General features: G+C 38.3%; 1 protein-coding gene across 4 annotated transcripts in view; it reads left to right on the top strand.

Moving 5' to 3' along the window:
• The window catches only part of RPN2 (ribophorin II), a 51,404-nt gene that overhangs the window by 20,529 nt on the left and 6,474 nt on the right, over positions 1-24,401 (top strand). For 3 of the 4 annotated variants that reach the window (XM_039864296.1, XM_039864293.1, XM_039864294.1), the window contains exons 6-14: positions 135-269; positions 2,353-2,529; positions 4,033-4,151; positions 5,166-5,271; positions 15,578-15,669; positions 17,238-17,352; positions 19,626-19,820; positions 21,079-21,165; positions 23,099-23,194. In XM_039864296.1, the coding sequence (XP_039720230.1) occupies positions 135-269; positions 2,353-2,529; positions 4,033-4,151; positions 5,166-5,271; positions 15,578-15,669; positions 17,238-17,352; positions 19,626-19,820; positions 21,079-21,165; positions 23,099-23,194 (1,122 nt within the window). The remainder of the gene's footprint in view (positions 1-134; positions 270-2,352; positions 2,530-4,032; positions 4,152-5,165; positions 5,272-15,577; positions 15,670-17,237; positions 17,353-19,625; positions 19,821-21,078; positions 21,166-23,098; positions 23,195-24,401) is intronic. The other variant, XM_039864295.1, reaches the window with a different exon arrangement.

The following is a 24,401-nucleotide window of genomic DNA, read 5'->3' on the forward strand; positions in this document are numbered from 1 at the left end:
AAATACTAAGTGACTGAGGTGGTCTCCAGATTTAGAATGAGATTTCTCAAAACTGCACTCAGGTGACAGTGGTTTGTGCATCTCATTTCTGTTATCACTAAACTTCTAACATAACTTCCATTTTGTTGTGACAGGACCTTGTTGCTCGCCTAGATGAACTGGGAGGCGTATATCTCCAGTTTGAAGAAGGACTGGAAACAACAGCATTATTCGTGGCTGCCACCTACAAGCTTATGGACCATGTGAGGACTGAGCCATCCATTAAGGAGGTACCTGTCTAACAATCCGCAGGCATGAATCCCAAAGGGATTGTCGACTTTTTCTGCTAAGGGTAGCTTTTATCAGAGAAGGCTATTCAGTTAGCCTTGGATGTAGTCACTCAGTGTCTTGAGAATGAGAAATAGAAAGATGTAATCCTCTCCTCAAGTAACTGGTTGCCAGTGGGATAGACATGTCAACAATTGTTACATTTGCTTTAAATGGAGTATGAGCATGTCACAGGGTAGTGACAAGAAAGCCAGGTGTATTACTTTTGTTTCACCTTCCTTTTCTTCCTGATACTCTTTACTGCTTGTATCATGAATGCTTTCCACATCGGTGGCCCATACAAATCCTATTTTTCTCAAGAAGTGCCCTGTACTTCAAAATTTCCTGTGTGCTCCCCTCCCCCCTCATCCTCAGCAATGGCTAAATCTTAGCTAATCTTTGCTGATTGACGCAGTTCACTGAGAGACATGTGCATCTACCAGACATCTACCAAGAGTTAATTCCTTTTTCCTTTTCCTTTTTCGAGAGGAGCTTGTTAACCTGAAAGAACCTTTCATTGTATTGTGTGTGGGGAGTCTTTTTGAGTCGGGCTCTCTTTGTGCCCCTCGTTTGTGAGAAGGTTACCAGCCCTTGATCGAAAGGACCTAAAATACAAGCTGCCGTTGTTTTAATTTTAAGAGGAGAGATTTGGGTTCCAAGTTAGAACTTTTCTTTTATGCATTATGAGTTCTGTGCCGAATTTCTTCAAGTAAATGATAAAATATTATCTGTCAGGTAATTTGAATTAATTTCATATTTTCTACAAAGGATACGATCTAATAATTTATTCATGTATTAACATTCTTATGTTGTCTTTTCCTTCATCCTAAGTGTTAGAGGTCTAGAGATATACTCTGTTTTCATTTGTTTTATGTTAAAGTGTGGGAATGTGGGTCTTAGGATACAAATCATTTAGGGACACTTATACACAGTAGATAAATTGGTGATATTCTTCACATACAACTTAAACTTTTTCTTGCTTTTTTCCTAAGTTTCTACTAACCAGGTATTTGGCTGGAGTAATTTCGCTGTCACTGCTTTTGACACCATTCTGGTGAACAGTCACCCATTTTAACATGTCAACAGCCTAGTGATGGAAAAATGTAATTGGTACAATTAAAGAAAATTATTTTGCATCAACTGTGAATGCACTGTTAGGAACAAGGGAGTGCTTTTGTAGATGGTAGATTTTAAAAAACAAAACTGATTGAAGTGGAAAATGTTTCTTCCTAAGCAAACAACCTCCAGAATTTTAATAATGTCTTTTAGGTTCCACTTTTTTAAAAAATTGCTTTCAGTTTTCTCCTCTAAGCAGCCCATTAGTTGTTAATGGAGATTTATTTTAGTTTCTTTCTAATCTATGTTTTGGCTATAAGGTTTAGTCTTGTAAATACAGATTTAGCCCCAATGTACTACTCGGAGGTGGACTGGGAGGGAAGGTAGCTTAACTGGGATGGGGAGGGGAATCAGGAAATAACAGATTTTATTGTGGAAGGACTTTGGAGACAAACAGACCTACATGTGAATTTTGGTCATGCTGTTATAACTAGGAGGAGTTACTTAGCCTCCTTTAGCCTCAGTTTCCTCGTTTGAAAAACATCGATAATATCAGTCTTTTCAGGGTCTTTGTCAAAGTTTGTGTTAATACATGTATAACACCTGTCACAGTGCCTGGCATGTATATTGAACAAATGGTTACTGGTATAATTATTTTATAATATACTTTCATATCAGTAGTTATCTAGAATTATCTTGTATTTCTATAGTAAACATTCAATAAATAGTTGACAAATCAGTGCATAAATTTCAGTTTGTACTAGAAAATGGAAAAAAAACAACAACCACCAAATCCAAGTTTTATACTTACATGAAGAATATTTGCTTTTTCCCCCTCTACCAACATGGATTAATGGCTAAAATGCTTTCCATATAAACAAACACCTAGAAACAGATAAGGAATGACTTGAGCCAGGTGGGGAGGGGAGGGTGATTCTCCCACCTTCCTGTTGGAGGAGGAACCCAAGCTACATTTCTCTTTTCTTTCAGGATCAGGTGGTCCAGCTAATGAATGCGATCTTCAGCAAGAAGAACTTTGACTCACTCTCAGAAGCCTTCAGTGTGGCCTCTGCCGCCGCTGTGCTCTCCCAGAATCGCTACCATGTGCCAGTTGTGGTTGTGACCGAGGGTTCTCCTTCTTACACTCAGGAACAGCTCATCCTGCGGGTATGACCTCCATGCCCCGACTGTGCCATCCTGATTGCCGTTTCCATTGCAGGGCTTTCAGAAACCTAAGGACTGCTCCACAGCCGATTGTCACCCCATGAGGACATACCCATTCATGTAGAGCAAGGCTCATTTCCTGTAGCCTAGAAATGGTGATATGACCACAGGGTGAACTAGTCACAGAATCCTTCAAATCTATCAAAAAAACCTTTTTTTTCCCCTTAAAGACTTTTAAATAGTAAGGCTTTTCAGAAATTAAGTGCAAGAAAATTGCATTTCTGGGTTTATAACTCCAGATGTATAGAGAAGTCTTCTAAAATGCATTTTTCAGTACCAAAACTTTCTAAATACATTATTTTAAGACAGCTTTTTAAATTCTCAGGTAATTTTGATGCTGAGAGTTGTCAAAATAAATATCAGATCTCTTCTTCCCTAGTGCTGACAGTGTATCTTTCTGTCTCTCCATAGCGTAGCCCTTCCTCTCATTCAGCACTGAGCGTAGACTTTTGTTTTTTCCTGCAACAGAGCAAATGCACAATTCTTGAATACGCTTAGAGATTTCATCTCAAATGAGACTTTTGTTGCTATTGTTTGGAAACCACTGGTATGCTAAACATTTTAAGCATTTTATGTCTAAACCTTGGGGTTCCACGTAGACAGTTCCATTTGTTCTATCAGTTCTACTTTAGTGGCCCCTACAGATATTCTCCTGAGGAAGTGTCCTGTACTTCAAAATTGCCTCTTTTCCCCCTACTTACAACTTACATCCCCTCGGCAAAGACTAGAGTGAGAAATAACCTGATTAACATAATTCATCATGAGTCAGGATGCTGAGAGAGACAAAGCAGAAAAAATATTGGCTTTGATGCTAGATAGGCTGGGGTTTGAGTCCTAGACCAGCAACTTAACCGGCCATGTGGCCTTTGGCAGTCCTTTAATCTCTCGTGTCCTCAGTTTCTTTGTCTGTAAAATAGAAATTATGCTATCTCAGATGATCAATGGGAGGATATAGGTAAAGGGCCTCTCTAGCAAATAGTTGATTTTCAACAAATGATAGGTATTAATGTTATCCATATTTCTTCAGTTTTTTCATTGTCCGTACCTTCCTGAAGTATTTCTCTTGTTAATAATTTTTTTAAGGTACTTTAGTAGGGTGGAAAGAACAGGGATCAGAAAGAAGAGAACATAACTGTGTGATCTGGGGCCAGTCATTCTCTGTCCCTGGGACCCAGCTTCTTTATCTGAAAAATGAGATCATTGGGCAAGGTCATCTTTAAGATCTTCTCACCTCTAATATTCTATAATCTATCCCCTTCCCAATCTAATTATATTTTCCTATATTTGATCTCTGATAGGCAGTAGATCAAAAGTCAGTGAAGATTTCCAAAAATGAGGTGTTTCTTCCCCTGCAGAGCTCACTACCTATAGATAAAGCACCCCAGAACAAAATTCTGTACTCACTTAGCCCTTGTTGCTACAGATAATTTTAAAATTTATTTCCAGTTGCAGGTCACCAATGTTCTGTCCCAGCCTCTGACTCAAGCCACTGTTAAACTAGAACATGCTAAATCTGTTGCTTCCAAAGCCACAGTCCTCCAGAAGACCTCTTTCACCCCTGTAGGGTAAGTCCTGAGCATATTTTTACCAAGTGCCAATATACTTGTCTTGGAAAGTTAGCTCGCAGCCAGTGTAACCCAGATTAATGTGGCTATTACCAAGATCATAAAACCAAATTTATCTAAATTTCATTAGGTAAATTTGACCTACTGGTATCAAAATCTTATAGTTCTCTCTATCTTGTCATTGTTATATAAGTAGCCACTTTTAAATTTAATATTTTTTGTTTTTTACTGATGTGTAATACCTGTACATTGTAGGAAAAATGCAGAAAAGCACAAAAAAGAAAATATAAATCACCCATAATTCTGCCACTCAGAGATAACCGCTGTTTTAACATTTTGCTATCTTTTCTTTGACACCTTTTTTCTATGCATATAAATATACTTTAAAAATTGAATTAGGATTATGCTTTATCTGTAACAATGTGTCATGAACATTTCCCCTATTGGATTAAATATTCTTCTACAATCTTATTTTTAATGGCTGCATATTATTGTTATGTAAATTTTTAAAAAATTAAAGGTCAATTTTATGTGAAGCTTTGTTAAATGTTAAATTAGTAAGTTAATGAGATCAGGAACTTTGAGTTTTAGAAAATGCATTTCTTAGACAGTTATAAAGATATAGGCAATATGTGAAATGAGAATGCAAAATCCTTTTTAAGAGTAATCAGCGGAATGGTAAAAGACATTGGGGAGCCTGCCATGTAGTTAAAGAATTCACTTTTTTTTTTTAACGTAATTGGGATCATCCTGTAGACTCACCTGTTTCACATTTAATTGTGGAAAGCTTCAACAAGGTGGGATTTTAGGAGCCATGGGGGAAACAAAGGAAAAGAAGACTGTAGACTCGAAAAGGTCATTTTAGATCATTTTGAAGTTTTTCCTACATTATAAGCAAAAGTGAAGAAGTGGTATATGCCTGAACTACCTCAAGGAATGCCTCCTTTGCAGCTCATTTGTTATATTCATGACTTTCTCATGTGAGTGCTTGCTAATCCTGCTCATTTTTAATAGGGACATTTTTGAACTGAACTTCATTAATGTCAAGTTTTCCAGTGGTTACTATGACTTCTCTGTCAAAGTTGAGGGTGACAACCGGTATATTGCAAACAGTGTAGAGGTAAGTGCTTTTCTTGTCATCACTGTTGCCATGTTAATATATTCAAGGAAATGACCAAATAGGTACACAGCATTAATTAATTGATATATCAACTTCACTTTACCACCGAATTAACATGACTATGTTAAAAGAGGAATTGGTTCGAAAAATGCTGTTTGACAGACTTAGCCAAGAACTTGATTGTAGCGAGTTTTGTTTCATTTATAAATTATTCATTTACCATTATAATTTAATATTACTATTTTACATAGAATTTAGGAAGTAGAAAAAATAAAAATCACCCATAATTCCACTGAGGCATTCTGAAATATTCTTAAAATGTTTTGTGTGGTGGGTCTTGATAGGTTTAGAAAAGTGCTTAATGCTAATTAGGCAATGAAAAACATTAAGTGACAGCATTGTAGAAAGGGTCTCTGGGTAAAGTACAAAAGAAAATTGATAATCTTTCATAATGAACTGTGTTTCAGATGTTTAGCTGACTCTAGTTGTGTTGAAGATCCAAGTGGTTTTAAGGATGGAAAGTTATGCCTCATTTATCTGATGCTTTGTGGGAATGAGATATTTCACATTAGTGGTTTTCTCAGCTAATTGAAGTTTATCCCTTTAGGCACTGTGGCTTTCATTCTAACCTTTTTGAATAGACGTTTAAGATGAATTACACATTTTCCTAGTTTCTTAAACTATGAGATATGGTTTAACCTTTTCTTATTCTGAATTAGGATCATGAGTATGAATGCTTTAGTGAATGTCTATGACATGAGAAGCACAGTTCTATGTGCTTTTGCACGTGGAAGTTCAGCTCTATGAAGTTCAGAAGTTCATAGAAGCACAGTTCTATTTGCTTTTCCATACATTATTCTTACTACAACCCCAAGAGATGGGTGGAGTCATCTTCATTTTATAGATGACGCTCAAAGGGATAGAATAAATAACTTGTTCGAGGTCGTTCAGCCTGTGCTTGGGTGGATCCCCTGTACAGTACCAGTTTAGTTAGTGTGCCTGGTGATGAGAGAGCTAGCCTAAGGCTACAGAACCATGTGCAGCTCCAGCAGTTGGCCTTTTTATAATAATACTTTCTCCTTTCAGCTATCATTTCTCAATGTTTCTGCCACTGTGTCTTTGCTGCATCTGCTTGACTACATTGTCATATACTCCGTTGGGTCAGGAGAACTTGGAGTAGTACTATGCCTTTCCTGAATAATTAAATATATACCGTTTGTGACACCCCTTTTCTTCACTATGAAATGTCATTTTCTACCTACTTTTTAATTTAAAAAAAAAATTTTATTTTGAAATAATTTCAATCTTAAGTTGTAAAAGTAGTATGAAGAATTACCATATACACTTTGCCCAGCTTCCCCAAATTATAATTATATAACTAATATGTATTATATAATTAATATCGATATAGTACTGTTAACTAGTCCATAGACTTTAATTCAAATTCCACTAGTTATCTTAATGTCCCTTCTCCATCTGGTTCAGGATCCAGCCTAGGATCACGTGGGATCACATAGTCCTTTAGTTGTCATGTCCCTTTAGCTTTCTCCAAATTTATGATAGTTTGTCTTTCATGACCTGGACACTTTTGAAGAGTACTGGCTACTTGCTTTGTAGAACTCACTTTGAGTTTGTCTGAAGCTTCCTCAAGTTATGCATTTTTTGCAAGAGTACTGCAGAAGTGACACTCTGCCCTTGTCAGTGCTTCTTGTTCGGAAGTATGTGATGTCGCTGTGTCTCATTGCTGATGATGTTCACCTTGATCACTTGGTTAAGGTGGTGTCTGCTGGGTTTCTCCATGGTAAAGTTGCTATTTTTCTGCTTTGTAATTAAGTATCTGATGAAGTGATACTTTGAGGCTCTACAAATATCCTGATGATCTTGCCTACAACAGTTATTAATATGGTATTTGCCAAAAGATGATTTTCTCTTTTTTATTCCTTCTACATTTATTAATTGGAATTCTACTGTAATAAAAAGCTGTCCCCCCACTTATTTATTTATTTACAACACTTTACACTCGTGGATATTTATTTTACTCTGTAGGTTATGATCTATTGCTATCATTTATTTTGTTGCTCATATTATTCCAGATTTGGCCTTTGGAGAGCTCCTCAGGTTGGCTTCTGTGACACTCATTTTTTTTAAAATGAAAAGACAAGGCAGCTGGAAAGTTTGACCTTTTCAAAAGTAGAGCATTACTTAACATAGGTAGAGTACACACTTATATTTTAAGTTTGGCAGAAAGGAAGATACTTTCTGGAACTCTAGCCTTTCTGCCTTTTCTCTACCTCATGTCTGACCTTTTCGGGCATGACACATCTGATCCTAGTCCATTCACTAACACAGAATTTGGATAGAAACTATTGTAGTATGTACCTTTAACCTTTAAAATCTAGATTCTTTTGATTTTAGTTTCCTTCCTTAGGGGGCCTTATTTGCAACTGAACACGTTTAAGGGCAAACTTTTTTTTTCCCTGCCCGAACCATCTTCTTCCTTCTACCTTTGCAATCTTGTTAACATAGCCAGTTTAAGTGCCATACCCATATGTCACAGTTGTTCTTAACCTCTTCCATTTTTTTCCACTTCTGACTTTTGGTCAGTCCCAAGTTCTGTTGATTCCACTTTTGAATGTCCTTTGCATGAGCCCTTTGTTCTTCAGTCCCAGTGTTCTTACTTGGATATATATTCTGTCTAGACCGATAAGGTAGTTTGTAACTAGTTTCACTGTCTTCAATCTCTGCCTCTTTCATTTAATTTTCCATAAACACCATTAGAATGGTAAAATCACATTGTCCCTCTACTTAAATATTTTTTTGGTTCCCTGTTGCCTGTGAGTGAGGTCTAGACTCGGCATGGCTTAGAAGGTCCTTCACATGGCCTATGCACATGTTCAGTGTTGGTACATCTCCATCCCTTCAGCTCCAGCTGCTCTTGACTGCATACTGGTCCTCAGATATACTTTACATGGCCATGCCTTTGAACTTCTCTGTTTCCTTAACTAAATGCTCTTCCCCTCCCTTGCTCATGATGCTGATCTACTCATCCTGTAAGGTCTAGTTCAAGTGTTGCTCCTTCATCTGTGCTTCCATAGAACTTTATTTTATTTTTTAGTATGGACTATTTCAAATACATGGAAAAGAACAAACAATAATATAATGAATCCTCATGTAACTACCTGCCACTCATCTCCTTCAAACCCTAATGTTTTGTTGTATTTGCTTTTTTTTTTTTTGATAAGAAATAAAATTCCTATGGATTGAATTTAAGCTCTCCGTATTCCTTAAACACTTTTTCTTTTCTCTTTCCCCAGATTTGGGGTTTATTGTTCCAATGGCAGTTTTTTTATTTCTGCTATACATTTATGTATTTTTAAACAATATATTGTGCATTGATTTCCATATTCTCAAAGTTTATTATACTGCATATATCCTTTTGCACATTGCTTGTTTTCACTCAGTATTAATTGACCATTAGCCATATTTATACATGTAGAACTAGAGCTATGTACATTAGCCATATTTATACATATATAAAGGTCATATGGCTATGACCATCAGCCATATTTATACATGTAGAACTAGAGCTGTGTACAAAAATGTGGATAATTATCAAAGTAATTGTCTTTTATGAATAAATCAGATTTTATTAATTCATTTTCTTGTTGTGGACATTTAGATTTTCATTATTACAAACAATGCTGCTGTGAACATCTTAGTACATGTTTCCCTATGCATGTTTTATTTATCTGGAATAAAGTGGGATCATAGGGTATGCTCATCTTCCAGCTTTATTAGATATTGCCAAATTGCTCTTCGTAATCTTAAAAATATTTAGTATTATGAATTTTTGATAATTTGACAGATATGAAATGGTATCTTGTTGTTTTAATGTTTTTTCCTTGGTTACTAGCGAAATCGTACATCTTTTTTTTATTTTTATTTTTTAATTTATTTTTATTATGGTGATACTGGTTAATGAAATCCAGTAAGTTTCAGGTATACAATTCAACAGTATGAGCATCTTTTCTTGTGTTTATTGGCCATTTCTTTTTCTGTGAATTTATAGTTTTTGTTTTTCTTTTGATTTATTAGTCTTTTTGTTATTGACGTGTTGTTGATAATATATGATACTATATTCTGGATATTAATCCTTAGTTATAAGCATCAGATCTCCCACTGTTGCTTTATGGCATCTTTTAATGCATAAAAGTTAATGTCAACGAAACCTAATTTCAAAGTCTTTTTTCCTAGGTTATTTGTGCTTTTCGTGTCTTTTTATTTTTTTCATATGCCTTCTTTTTAAAGTCCTATGCCGTGCTGAGGTTAAAAAGATATTCTTCAGTATTTTCTTCTAATAGGTTTTAAGTTTTTTTCACCTTATATTTAGGGCTTCAATCCACTTAAAGTTTATTTTTGTTGACACAGTATTTTACACCCTGTCTATGATTGTTTTTATTGTATTGTGTTACTATTGCTTTGCTCATATGTGTTGCTGTTTCATTGGATTGGAAACTCCCTGTGAGTGGAGAGCAGATTTATCTTTTCAGTGCTTAGTTTCCATCTCAGACCACTTAGAAGAAGAAAAGGATAGAGTGAGCTAAAGATGTTTTCTTACATTCCCTTATAACTATGGTAATTGATCATCCGGGGTAAGCCTTTTACCCAACACAAAGTAGAGCAGCTTTTTTTAAATAGCTTATATTGAGGATATAATTTACATACCATAATATTTACCCATTAAAAGTATACAATTCAACATTTGTACTATATTTACTGAGTTGTGCAACCATCACCACTGTTTTATTCCAGAACATTTTAATCACCACAGAAAGCAATCCCAAGTCTGCTAGTAGATATTCCTTATTCTATAGGAATATATCTTCTTCCCATTCTGGGCAACTGCTAATCTACTTTTTGTCTCCATGGTTTGCCTGTTTGGGACATTTCATGTAAATGGAATCATACAATATGTAGCCTTTTGTGACTGGCCTCTTTTACTTAGCATAATATTTTTAAGGTTTATGTTATAGCAAGTATCAGCCCTTTCTTCCTTTTTATGGCCAAATTATATTCCACTGCATGGATATACCACATTTTATTTATCCATTCATCATTTGTTGGACATTTGTTGGACATTTGGGGTATTTTCACATTATTATAAATAATGCTATTATGAACATTCATGTATACGTTTTTGTTTGAACACCTGTTTTCAGTTCTTTTAGGTATATGCCTAGGAATGGAATTGCTGAGTTGTGTGATAACTCTATGAATTGCTGGGTTGTGTGATAACTCTATGTTTAGCTTTCTGAGGAACTGACAAACTGTTTTTCAAAGTAGCTGCACCATTTTACATTCTCACTAGCAACGTATGAGGGTTCCATTTTTTCTACATCCTTACCAACACGTGTTAATGCCTTTCTTTCTCATTCTGGCCATCCTGAGTGTAAAGTGGTATCTCATTGTGCTTTGATTTGCATTCCCCTAATGGCTAATGATATGAACTGCTTTTCATGTGCTTGCTGGTTATTTGTATATCTTCTTTGGGGGAATATCTATTTAGATCCTTTTCCCGTTAAAAATGTTTTTGTTTTTTTTCCTTTTTGTTTCTTCCTGATACATATACCTCTTATTTTCTTTTCTAATTAAATTATTTTTCTTTTCATATTCTTCAGTTATAAGAGTTCTTTATAGATTCTGGGTACAAGTCCCTTAGGAGATACTTATTTGCAAATATTTTCTCACAGTTTGTAGGTTGTCTTTTCCCTTTCTTGTTTTCTTTTGAAGCATGAAGGATTTTAAGTCCAGTTTCTTTATTTTTCTTTCCATGCTTGTGCTTTAAGTATTATATCAAAGTAACCATTACCTAATCCAAAGTCATGAAGATTTACTCCTATGTTATAAGAATTTTATAGTTTTTGCTCTTACGTTGAGGTTTCTCATCTGTTTTGAGTTAATTTTTATATATGGTGTCAGGTAGCGGTCTGCCTTCCTGCTTTCACATGTGGATAGCCAGTTGTCCCAGCACCAGTTGCTGAAAAGACTGTTTTTTCCCTGTTTAATTGTTTTGGCATCCTTGTTAAAAATCAGTTGACCATAAATGTAAGGGCTAATTTCTAGACTTGAAATTCTATTTCATTAATCTATATTTTTATCTGTACACCAATACTGTGCTGTCTTAATTACTGTAACAGCTTGGCTTTTTGTACTAACATCAAATCTGGTGTTTGTCCAAGTGTTTCTGTGGTTGTTGGGAAAATTATCTAAGTACAAAATAGTAGAAATGGCTTAATAGCTGTTTTTCGTGCAATGATAATAAGCCCCCATTGAGGCCATTGCCATCTTTTTTCTTCTCAGTGATGGAGTAAACATTACAAAATCTCCTCTCCTCTTTATTTCATTAGGGCTTTATATGTGCGTGTTTGTGTGCATGCATGCTCTGACCTCTGCCGCTTACACAACTTTACTTTGTAATTTTAGTAATAGTCACACTTAGAGCCTCAGAGTGGGTCAGCAGTTCCTGTTTACTCTCCTGAGAGATGCTTGACATTGGTCAGAGTGCATTAACAGTGGTTTGGTGTGGAAGGCCTGTAATAGCACTCATTGACATTGGACTTGCTGTCAAGGGAAGCATGGGTTTTAGAAGTCTGTAGCATTAATTGCCCTAATGCACCATCATTTTTGACAGTAATGAGCTAAACGGGGGGATTGTTAATCTCAGCATTTCCTGGTGTTAAAGCACTTTTTGAGGTGTATGTGGCATGCAGCACAGGCAAAGAAAGGAATAGCATGAGGCTTAGCTGTGTTTAAAATGGCTAAACAAGCCCCTTCCTATTATAAAAACGAATCCTGCAGTGTTAGTTTAAAGGAAGAAGCAGCTAACCAACAGGGCTCCTACTCTGAATTTACAACAGAGCTTTGAAAAAAGTTACGATGATTTTTATTTCTCGATTTGCTTTAAAAGAGTAGTGTGAAAATGCTACTCTTTTAAATATTTACAGAGACTCATTTGTAGTAACATTTTAGGAGCAGAAGGACTTGTTTTAAACTGTTCCTTATTTAAGAACGGCCCTACAGTGTTTCTGTGCAATAAAGAAAACTGTAACTTAGGGAGCCTTTTAAAATTAGGGCTCAGAGCAAACCTAAAATGACTTCAGTTCACTGCAGTTTGCCCTTTTGTCATTGCATGTGTCTGTATTGTCTGGGAATTCTTAACGATGTTTTTAGAATAAACATGCAGTTGAATCTTGATGAGCAGGCCTTAGTGACCATGTTATTGTTGTGTGTCTATAATCAGGATTTTAAGTAAAAAACCCAAAAGTTGATGGCTTCCTTATCACTATAATTAGGATACATTGAAGAGCCTTACACAAGTCTTTAAACATCTGTTTGTATATATCCATCTACTGAAAAGACAAGTAATTTTTTAAAAATCACACTTTTTGAGTGGTACTTTTTAATATAAAAATGTTTATAAAGAAGAAATTATATGGCACACAATCTCATTGCTCAGATAATCCCTCTTTTTAAAAAAGTAAGATTAAAATATGCTACACGTGTAGTTAGAAAAATTCAAGGTACAAAAAGATATATAATGAAATATAAGAGCCTTCTCTCAGTCCTTCAGCCAGTCCCTCTCCTCAGAGGGAATCCATCATTAACAATTAACTATACACTTTAAGAAAAAGAGGGTACATATATCAATGAATTTATGCATAGCTTTTCTTATTTAGACAAAGTGGGTCATTCTGTAAACAGTTGTAGTCTTTGCTGTCTTTGCTTTTGTCACAAAGTAGAGGCTCCCAGCTTTCCCCTTGAGGGGCTATTCAACTCGATGGCCTTCAGCCCCCCTAGCTCCCCATAATGCACCCAGTTGCTTAGACTCATTTACCAGCTTTGTTTTCAAAAGTAGGAGGTAATATCTCCGTATCTATCCGTAGACACTTACCTTGTTTTTTTTAATTGTTCCATAGTAATTCATACTGTACATGTACCATTATTTATATAACTGGTCTCCTATTTATGGACACTTAGGTGAGGCAATGATTTCCAGAACACATTTGCAAATTAAATGAGTGAGTCTTTAAGAGAATGAATCATAGAAGTGAAAAGAGAAATCAGGTTAATGTTGATGAAGATTGCAGAAGAATTAACTATGAAGACAGATCTATTTTATATCGTGGAGTATTGCTAAACTACCTCTTCCCAAACTGGAAGATTTGGAGGAGAATTGCAGAAGAATTAACTATGAAGATCGCAGAAGAATTAACTATGAAGACAGATTTATTTTATATCATGGAGTATTGCTAAACTACCTCTTCCCAAACTGGAGGACTGCCTAAGCCTTCCTGCTACAATTTCCCACTCCCCAACCAAGGGTACCCTTGGCTGACTTGGGTCACAGTCCGTCCTCCGGTGCTTTTGTAGCACTTTGTACATCCCTCCATTAAAGCAGCAGCCTGGCCTCTCATAATTTAGCTTCACAGATATGCTTCCTTTTAGGACAGAAAGTACATCTTGCCATCTCTTTATATCCCTGCACCTGGGTGCTCCAGATGCTCTAGTGGGGATGTATGGAAAGTGGCCTCAGTGGGGTGTCTTGCTAAAAGTCAGTAGCCTCATTAAAGCTTGTTGGCTACTTCTTTGCTTGAACCTTCCACTCCAGTTTTTCTTCATATGGAAATGGTGTGCCTCTCAGCATTGAGCTTTATACAGCAAAGCTTGCTTCTTGGTTCTGAGTCCTGTATGCGTTATGAAGCTGTTTACCTCAGGAGGGAGCCCAAAGAGCCAAACTAGAGGCTCCCAGGTCTCTCTTTAGGGGGTTATTCAACTTGAAGGCTGACTATTCCTCTCCTCCACCACCATAATGCATGCAATTGCCTAGACTCAGTGTCAAGTGATGATACTAAATATAATTTTGCCAATAGGTGGCCGTGTATTCAAAAGTAGGAGATAATAAAATCCTTACAGCTTCTGGTAATCTGTTACATTCAAGTTTTTTTTTTTTTCTTAAGATAAACAGAACACCCCTATTCAACCTGATAATTGAGGCTGTTGTCACAAAATAGTTATTATGGAGGCAGAAGGTGTTAAACGGAATTATTTGATAGCTATCTTTATCCTCTTTTAATTTTTCTTATTTGCCCTTGATTTGAGGCTGTCACACCTTGATAGTACATTTTAGAATAATGCTGGTTATTTTTCAATTTTTTGCTCAACTCTCTCTATTGTTTGATCCTGATTTAGTCTATAAACTAGTAGATTTGGCAAAGATTTCTTTAAGTATTATAGTCAAGCTTATCAAATATTTGGAGATTTCACAGATGTTTGCACATAAAAAGTGCTTTGGGTTTGCATAATTTGCGCATTCAAACCTAGATTTTAAATAAAAAATTTCCCAAAAGTAGACTTTCATCATGTTTTCTTTGGAATTTTACACTTATCTTAACCTAATTTTAAAAAATTTGTTTACTGGCATTGACTAGCTCCTCTTTGTGAAAATGTTTATAAGGAATGTATAGAATTCAGACGTGAGAGTCAAGATTGGACTGGTTTGTGCCTATAATAGACTCCAAACCTCGGCAGCTTAAAACAACAAGAGTTTCTTTTTTGCCCATGTTGGGTATCTCTAGTGTGTCAACTGGAAGCTCTCTTTCATGTTGTCCTTACTCCAGGACCGAGGCTGAAGGAGCCTCTCTCTGTACATTGTCTATGTCCCTATCAAAGGAAAAGAGAATCACAGTAACTCTTAAAGCTTCCACTTGGAAGTGACATTCTTTACATCTATTCACATTTTGTTGGCCAAAGCAAGTCACATGGCTATAGTTTCCTCATGTGAAATAGCACTAGCTTACAGAATTATTGTGGGGATTAAATGAAATAATCTTTATAAAGCTGGTATCTTTCACATAGTAAGCAGTCAATAAACATTAGCCATCATTAGAATTTAGTACTTGTTGATGTAAATTATTTGGAGGTTACTGCTTACAGATTTTTCTCTTTGTTTTAAAGGACATGTGAAAAGATCTTTTTTTTGTTCTTTTATCTTTTAAAATATGTACCATCCAACCAAAGCCAAAGAAGGGAAGAAAGGGTAAGAATCAAGGAGTTACTTTTAGTCCTTAGGAAGGGAGAGGTAGAAATACTACCCAGCTGGATCAGTTTTACTAAAATCATTGAAGACTCCTGTCTTAGGACTTTTTCATGCCTTTACTTATCTTTAAGAGGAAAATTTGGATATGCATGTTAATTCCTGGCATCTCCACCACTTGACTTGGTGATTTTCTTCTGTATTTTACTCTAGCTCAGAGTCAAGATCTCCACTGAAGTCGGCATCACAAATGTCGATCTCTCCACTGTGGATAAGGATCAGAGCATTGCACCCAAAACCACTCGGTAGGTAGGATGCCTCCTGGTCATGGGGTAGCCCAGCCTTGAGCTGAGGCCCTCCAAATGTCATTTCTGTGTCAGCAGTGATCCAGTCTGCACTCCAAATTAAAGAGACTAGAGTTGCACTGGCACAGTACCAGGGATGCTGTTTGTCATCAAGCAGATTTGGGGTTATCTATACCAGTGGTCAGTCCCTTAGCAACTGTGTATTACCAGTCCACAATGAGGTAAGTCCGAGTCAGTCAGCTATGTCACCAAGCACATTATATTTAGTTCAGATGACGATTGTTTTTTCTTTTAACAAAACTTTCTCAATAAAAGAAGCAGTGTATTAATTTATATTCTGGTGTAACCTTATCTTCACAGTCCTGAAGGTAAGGACTTTTAGTGGCCTCGTGGCAATTTACTTTGGCCCACAGTCGGTCTGAGAAAAGTTGGAAGTTTCATAGGTCCTTAGAACTGAAGGTTACAGTTCCCTTGCTCAAATCCATGGAAGGCATCACTGATCAGTCACAGCAAAAGATTCTGCCGAACTCAGAATCTTTAACACAGCCTTCTAAGTAACCATTAGCAATTGATCAGAGTTGAAGTGCATTTGTCAGCCCACTCCCAGATTCTTATTTTGGGGGGCCCATCTGTACCTCTGAGTATAGGCATACCGCAACTTTACTCAGCTTGGGTGGCTATAGATGCCAAAGAAAGTAAGTAAACCCTCAAGGCCATTTTGAAGATAGGGGATGTTAGCCAGCGCCTATATAAGTGAAGCATTCACTCTTTAAGTGTTGTGAAAGGTCTGGATCTCCTGCCTCTGGCTTAGATATTTTCAGAGTGACTTTGGAGATGAGAGCACTGTTGAGAATGCACTGAAGTAATGTCTGTGAGAGTGCTTTGCAAAGTTTAATGTTCTATATAGATGAGCTGGTATTACTCATAAGTAAATATAAAGCCTAAGTATAAAATAGAGTCAGATATGAGCTCTATTACCATTCAGCTTTTTCTATCCCTTGGCTATCTTAACCTAAAATTCTCAGAAATAACTGTGAACAGAGCAGTTCTCTCATCTAGTCTGCCTATTGTGAAAATTACTTTTTAAAACACAGTTTCAGACAGAAACAAAACTGAAACAATGTTCAGGAAAAAATACAGCATTAAAAAAAGAAAAAATCCTAAGTACCCTTCTTTCCTACCCCCTCTTCTCCCAGCCCTGCTCACATATGCTGCTGATGTCGACCCTGTGTTTATTTCTCCTTGTGGTTTCGCCAGTCCAGCTCTCCAGTCCTGAGTGTTCGTAGGGGGACATACATGTGAACCTCACTGGCACCTGACTTGGTTGAGTCGACATCCTTAGGTCCTTGAAGTGAAAGCCTGGAGTATCTGCGCATAACATTTTCCCCAGACCCTGATAAAGTTTATTCTGACGTTTCTCGGTTCTCCATTTCTGTCTGTCCACAACAGAAAAGTGTTACAATGGGAGAGGGAGGATTAGGCAATGAAGTGAAGTTTGTATTCTTTATTCTGTTCTTAGATATGTACAGATCCTGTCTGAAGATTTACTGTATAAATGTCTCTTTCAGAGTGACCTACCCAGCCAAGGCCAAGGGCACATTCATTGCAGACAGCCACCAGAACTTTGCTTTGTTCTTCCAGCTGGTAGATGTGAACACCGGTGCTGAACTCACCCCTCACCAGGTCAGGAAAAAGCCCAGACGGGCTTAAACATTAATGTACATTAGAGTTGTTGATGCGTGCATAACATTGACTACAGAAATTTCCGAATTCCTGCTTCCAGATCGTCACTGCGATCCCGTATGTTTCTTCAGGTTCTCCCACGTGACTCTGCCCACTCTCAGGGTTACTGGTTGTAACCCTAATCCTGCAATATACTCTCTTAAAAAAAGATTAGCTGCTATTGAGAAGATATATTTAAAGCAGATTAATACTTAATTGAGGCTTTTTCCCATCTGACCGAAAAAAATATATTAAAATAATTTTGAGAAAAGGAAAACATAGGCAGTGAGCCCAAAGTACGTTTTTCTTCTGGCCAAAGCATATTTTCTATTTGTGGGACTCAGAAGAATAGCCCTTTTTAACTTGTGCCTACTTTGTATTATGAAAGCAGTAGGCTTCATTTTTGTTTTCCATGTATAGTGTAATAATTATTATTTGAAAGATTTTCAAACCAGTATCTGATATGGCCCTTTATCCTCTTAGGCACCTCCTTCTCCACCTCTCTCATCTCCTTTGATTGAGAGTAACTGCTCTCAGCCCTGCCCCATCCACAGTTGTATTATAAAGGAAAATTCACATAAATACTTTGAATGCTGAAAGACAGGGAAGAATGTAGGACCTGCTGGTCTTGGTTTAGGTGTTTTGTAGTGATACTTTAGCGAGAGCCAGCAGACTTGTGTGCATGCCAAGAACAGACCACTGAGGTCAGTGAATTTGTTTGGAAACCTTTTGCTCTCTGTTTCTTGTAGCTGCTGATGTTGTTCTTGTTCCTAGACTCTAGAGCAGCTTCCCCCAGGGCCACCCTCCTAGCACTTCTCTATTACTCTTTTCTCTCCACCCCTGGGCTCCAGAGAGCTTGGTCAGTGCACTTGGTCAGGGCCATGGCTAACTGACCTTCAGCCTCTTGGCATTTCCCTGCTCCTTCCCAGAATGCCATTTGCCGACCAAACAGCACAAAGGAAGAAAGAATACAAAGAGAAATTAGAAGACTAAATTGGTGAGATTGGGGTTGGGGCAGGAGAGTTAGTGAGGAAATGTAACTTTAACTGAGTACTTGTCTCATCCAAGATTCTGTTTTGGAAACCATGGCTTAGAGACCTCCCAGGTAGAGACGGCATTTTGCAGATGAACAAGGCTGCCGCCTGCGCTTGGCTGTGACAGGAGGAAGATCAGGCTCCAGGCTCTTAAAACCCATTCTTGGCCAAGTCTGCTGTAGTCGAGATGCTTCTCGACTCTGGGCCACTTTCCCTAAATACTTTCATGGATGTTCTTTGTTGCCCAGGTGTAGAGTAACAAATGAGATTTGCATTTTTTCTGTGGATCCAAAGCTAGCTGTGTGACCATGTAACTCATTTAATCCATGTGCCTTATGATCTGTAATATGGAACCAATCTGCCTGCCTTGTTGAATTCTTTATTTTGAAACACAAAAGAAAAGCTCCAAGTGGATGTTAAGTTTTGCTGTAGTTCTAATGTGCAGAAATGTTATTTTTTTATGCCATTGGGAAGGCAAAGTGATTAAACTGGTGCCATTATATTGATAATAATATCAGCTGCTGTTTGTTGACAAGCTAGTATATACCAGATTCTGTGCTAAATGTTTTGCTTACGCTACTGAGAATCTTCACACAGGTACACTACATGTAGAAGTTAATCTTTTTATCTTAAAGATCAAAAAAGGCACAAGGAGGTTAAGCAACCTTCTCAGCTAATAAATAGTGGAACCAAAACTGCCTTCATAGCCTGGACTCTCTTGGAGACACTAGGCTGCTCTGCTTGACTGGAACTCTGCTTTGCTATCAATCCCCAAGCCTCCTCTACTAAATCTTTAGCTGGAGGCACTAGGAAATTGAAAATGGGCCTCTTACAGTTCCACCTCATTTCCCTTCTTTTCACCCTCTGGTGAAGAACTTAATTGGGCAGCAAAGTGGCCAAAAGGCTGACAGGAAGAAGAAATTGCAGCAACAGCAAAAAGCTTAAATCATCCACAAACTGGGTGTTCAGTCTCCAAGTAGTTGAGAATTAGCTAGATCCCTAAGTTAAATTTCTTATACTAGTAAAAAGTTATCTCAGCTCTCTGAGCTGGGAGCCAGGGTGGAATGGCCACTCCTTCCACTCCCTCGGGCAGGTCTGGCATATCCCAGAGCTCCCTGTCTGCTGTCTCATTGATTTGATATTGGGTCAGAGGGAGTTTTGAAATTATCAGATGAAAGGTTGTATTATTGGTCCATCCAGACATTTGTTCGGCTCCATAACCAGAAGACTGGCCAGGAAGTGGTGTTTGTTGCTGAGCCAGACAGCAAGAATGTGTACAAGTTTGAACTGGATACTTCCGAGAGAAAGATTGAATTTGACTCTGCGTCTGGCACCTATACTCTTTACTTGATCATCGGAGATGCCACTTTGAAGAACCCAATCCTTTGGAATATGGTATGTGCCTAAATGTACCTTGACCCAGGCAAGAGTGGCTGTGCCACAGTCAGACATAGACTACTTTGCAGGGGCATGGGCTCTCTCTTTACCCTAGCCTTGTCTGTGCCGTTCACAGGGCAATAAATTTGCATTGTGAGGTGAGGGACTGTGTAGTGTTGCCATTAATAGTCTTAGGGGCGTGCACATAGCCCGGCACATAGTAGGCGCTTAATAAGCAGTGAGCGAGTGAATGAATGAAGTATACATTTGCCCTTGTGGATTCTAGCAGATTGCCAAAAAGTTATACTGGAAGAAGGTTTTCATATTATACCAAAGCACTGTAGCGGGGGTGGGGGGTTTACATAGATGTAAGAGATAATGGTTCTGGCCTTTGAGATATGATATGGGGCTGGGGCTGAGGTAAGATTTGAACTCCAATAACAGTTCAGGATGATGTGGGACAGTGAATTGTAGGATATGCAAAATGCTAATAAACTAATAACCAACATTTGCATTGCATGTTATAGTTTGTGCTTTTCACCTACATATCTTACTTTTGATGGATGTGATGAGAGAAAACTTCTTAAGAGACATGGCATTTGAGCTAAGGGTTGAAGAATTGCAAGTGTTTCTCAGAATACTATCTGGGGCTGTGGGATGATCACTGGGGAACAGCCTACAGAAAAGCTTGAGGTGCTTTCAGTGTGATGTGAGTGGGTCCATTTTACTGGAGCACCTGAATCTGGTCAGGAGCAGTAGGTGGTGAGGCTGGAAAGGTAGCAGGGGCCAAATTGCAGGCCTTGAATGGTGGTTGGCTCCCTTGGCAAGACAAAGGGGCAGCTGTGTTTCTTGTGTTGTATTCAAAGCTCCTTTTCTTCTCCTGCACTTTGGGCTGCTTTTTGTATGAGAGCACATTTTCATTTCTTTTTTTTTCTGTTGACTAAATCACACTTCCCAGGGACACCGAACATTTTCTGATTGCAGCTGTAACAGCCTGAGTACCAGCTGAGATTTTTGTATTAAGCAGCTCTGTGGGGCTCACCAGACCAGTAGAAAATTGGAACTCTTGCTCTGAAAAGCATTTTCAACAAATAACTTATTTTGTTCTTGAAATTTTTACTGCCTCAATTTGTCAACTAATGGATCATAAGTGATTGGACTGCTTGGAGCTTTTTTCAGTATGGTCCTGGGTGTGAGTTAGGGGGCACTGTCCTGCTGATGAGTCTCACCCCCTTCTCTGCCCCTGTGCCTTTAAAGACTGTCTTTGTTTTTTTAGGCTGATGTGGTCATCAAGTTCCCTGAAGAAGATGCTCCATCGACTGTCTTGTCTAAGAATCTTTTCACCCCGAAACAGGAAATTCAGGTATATTTCAAGGGACTTATCCACTAACCACAGAGGAGAAATGTGAAATGGGCACAATGAGAGAGGGCAGCAGACCCCTGGATGGTGGCTCTGGTTCCTTCTTTAACTCGTTTATATGATGTTTTATAGTGTGGTCCTCACCACCCTGTGAATTCAGCAGAGCAAATATCAGTCCCATCCTAAAGAACATCCTCAAAGAGCCCAGTGACCAGCTCCCAGAAAGCTGATATTTGGAGACAATCTCAGAATCTGAGTCTGTTTTTCCTAAACATGCAGGAGGTTCAGCCCTGAGATCACTGCTTGACAGCTCCAGCAAAGCTGGGTTTGGCTTTCTTCCTCTCTGATCCTGCATAAATCAGGGCTGATGGGGTCAGCAGGTGGAAGACAGGGCTTTCCTCCCTGAGACAAGTCCTTCTTCTTCCCTGGGATTAACCTTCTTTGCATGCAAATATTAGCAACCGCTGCCCGGCGTAGCCCACAGGACTGTGTGAGGCTCAAAATAGACCATGGATAAGGAAAGAAAGGCTTTGAAAAGTTTCTAAAGCACTCCACAAAATAAACATCATAATTGTAAAGCAGTTTGAGCACTGGTTAAGAAAACTGAGGTATATCCACCCAGTGGACTATTTTGCAGTCATGAGAAATGATCATACTGTTGTAACATGGAATCCTATGTATGAATTAATATTGAAGTGTTCCTAGCAGACTGTTTACTCTCATTTCTCTGTTTAAAAAAAGGACAAGGGCCCAAAGGGTAGAGTAGTAAGATTCTTTTTATAACTCCTTCTGATAGCCTTGTTTAAGAATGTAAAACGCAGTTACATAGTAGCGGCTATAGCCATGATGATGAAGGGTGTCGATTGATTTTTAGGGTAGAGTAGGTGGCAGCAGTTGCCACAGACAATGTTAGAAATCCGTTTAATGGCTGTGGCAGCAGAAGAGGAGCTGAGGCGAAAATTTGGGAACAGAAGTCTCAAGTGGGGCTGCCTCATCATGGAACTGGGTTGGTAGACATTGACAAGCAGGAGAGACAGCCGCAAGTTTATACATTGGAAGAAAATCTAGAAGTTAAATTTGCATGTGTTACAGCTTACAAAGCATAGTCAAGTGCCCTGTTTCATTTGGTCCTCTAAATATCCTCACAAGTCTTTTAGGATGGTCATCGCCTTCCCATCCCAATTTTCCAGTTAGAAACTGTGGCAGAATTAGTAAAGCAACTTGCCCCTGGTCACACAGCCAATATATATCAGTTTGGGCCCAAATACTGTCCATCACTGCTTCTGCTAGGTGACACTGTGTGGATGAGCTTCCCAGAGATCTTCATGTAGAACTGTTCTGCTGAACAAAGAAATATCAGCAGACTGCTTCCCAGCTTTCTGGTTTAATTCTGGAAATAAGGCAGAGTGAGTAAGAGAAAGTTTATTTAGGGCTCTTTTTCTTTCTGGAGGCAGGAGAGGTGAGTTGTGGTTGGAACTACCTATGTTGAAGCTCTGTTAAATTTTAAAAGAGGGCATGGTTAACACCAGTTAGCTAACTTAAGTGGGGCAGCAACATGTGATAGTGCCAACCTAGGAACCCAGAAACATGATGAGAGGCCTGCCTCAGATGTATCACCTAAGCTGTTTGTATACCTAGGCACCCTCTTTGATACTAGGCAAATGCCACTTGATGGGTTGCGTTCTCCAGGAAAAAGAGGATTGGCTAACTAGTGAGCTGAGACTAGTGTAGTGTCTTTGGAAGGAGAACTCTGAGATCAGAAGCCAGCGTTGAGAAGAGGCAAAAGGCCAAGTGGCCACTCATTGCCAGGGCATTTTAACCTCTAGGAGACAGTTCCTCTTCTTGACTGTCATTGGCGTTTTGGTCTCAGATATACATGGCAGCCCCTGCTTCAGGGCACATTCTTAAATATTCTTGGCGTGACTTCTTTTGACAGCACCTGTTCCGTGAGCCTGAGAAGAGGCCCCCCACAGTGGTGTCCAATACATTCACTGCCCTGATCCTCTCGCCCTTGCTCCTACTCTTTGCTCTGGTGAGTAGCTGTAATTAGCATGGGCAGCATGTGTCTGGCGCCAGACTCAGCAGATGTAGCCGTTGCAAAGGAGGCTTTGTGCCCTGGCCTCAGCACAGCTCCGAAGGGGTCCAGCAGCTGTGACCTGAACCGATGGTCAAAAAATTTTAGGATAACTAGAATTCCCCGCTATGGGAGAGCAGCCGAATAAACCACTCCGTTAACAAGAGGCATGAGAGAGTACCTAATAGTCATTAAAAATCATAAAAGTGTACGGATGGGATACTCTGTTGGAATGTTCAGAAAGGTCAAGTGTGAAACAAACAAGGCCCAATGCTGATAGCTGTATAAAAAGAGAGTACAGAGGCTGTGCATTTCAGCACTCTTTAAAGCATACAACTATAAACAACTTAAAGTCCTCTTAAAAGCAAGTGTTAAATAAATTATGGTACATCCATACAATGGAATAATATGCAGCTTATTTAAAAAATGGATAGATTTATGTGCTGATATGATAAGATTGCCAAGATGTCTTGTTGAGTGAAGAAGACAAGGGGTAGGATAGTATGTTTAGTGGGATCATCTTTGTGTAAAAACCTTAAAAAGGCCTCTTTTAGTGTTGGTCACCTGTAAGGAGAACACTTTCTAAGGAGTATAGAAGAAGGAAATTTTTACCTTTTCTACTTTAAAGTACTCTTTTAATTTTTTTTGCCAATTTTAGTCTCTTTAAAAATTATAAACAGATACATATCCTCAAACTTAGAGAATTTTGAGAAAATCATTAGATCTTACTTTGGAAAGTTGCCTGTGTTTCTAATTCATTGATTTTAATAAAAGAATTATTGGTCAATCTAAATCTGAAAGGCATGCCACAAGCTTTCAGAAATGAGACCTTAGGGTATGGGGACCTGTTGTCATATTTGAGTGATCAGAATTTCAGTAGGCACGGAACCCACAGCAAGAACACTCATCCTACCAGCTGCCAGCGGGTTTATCTAACCAATACTTAGAGAAACTAGCAGGGGTGCCAGTTACTTCATCATAAATGCAGTTTCTGACCTTTCAGTTTCATGTGTTCACCTGTTTTAAAAAAGAAACTTTTGCTGTCATTAAAAATGATGTTCAGGTTTGAATTACCCAGCACATTTGAGAGCAGGTATTGGAATGCCTTTCTAAAGAAAAAAAGGAACAATTTTTCCTGAGGACTTAAATAGGGTAGTTGTCACTT

Source organism: Pteropus medius, unplaced genomic scaffold (genome assembly GCF_902729225.1).
Source record: "Pteropus medius unplaced genomic scaffold, Ma_sr-lr_union100, whole genome shotgun sequence".
In the NCBI taxonomy this organism is placed as follows: Eukaryota; Metazoa; Chordata; class Mammalia; order Chiroptera; family Pteropodidae; genus Pteropus; species Pteropus medius.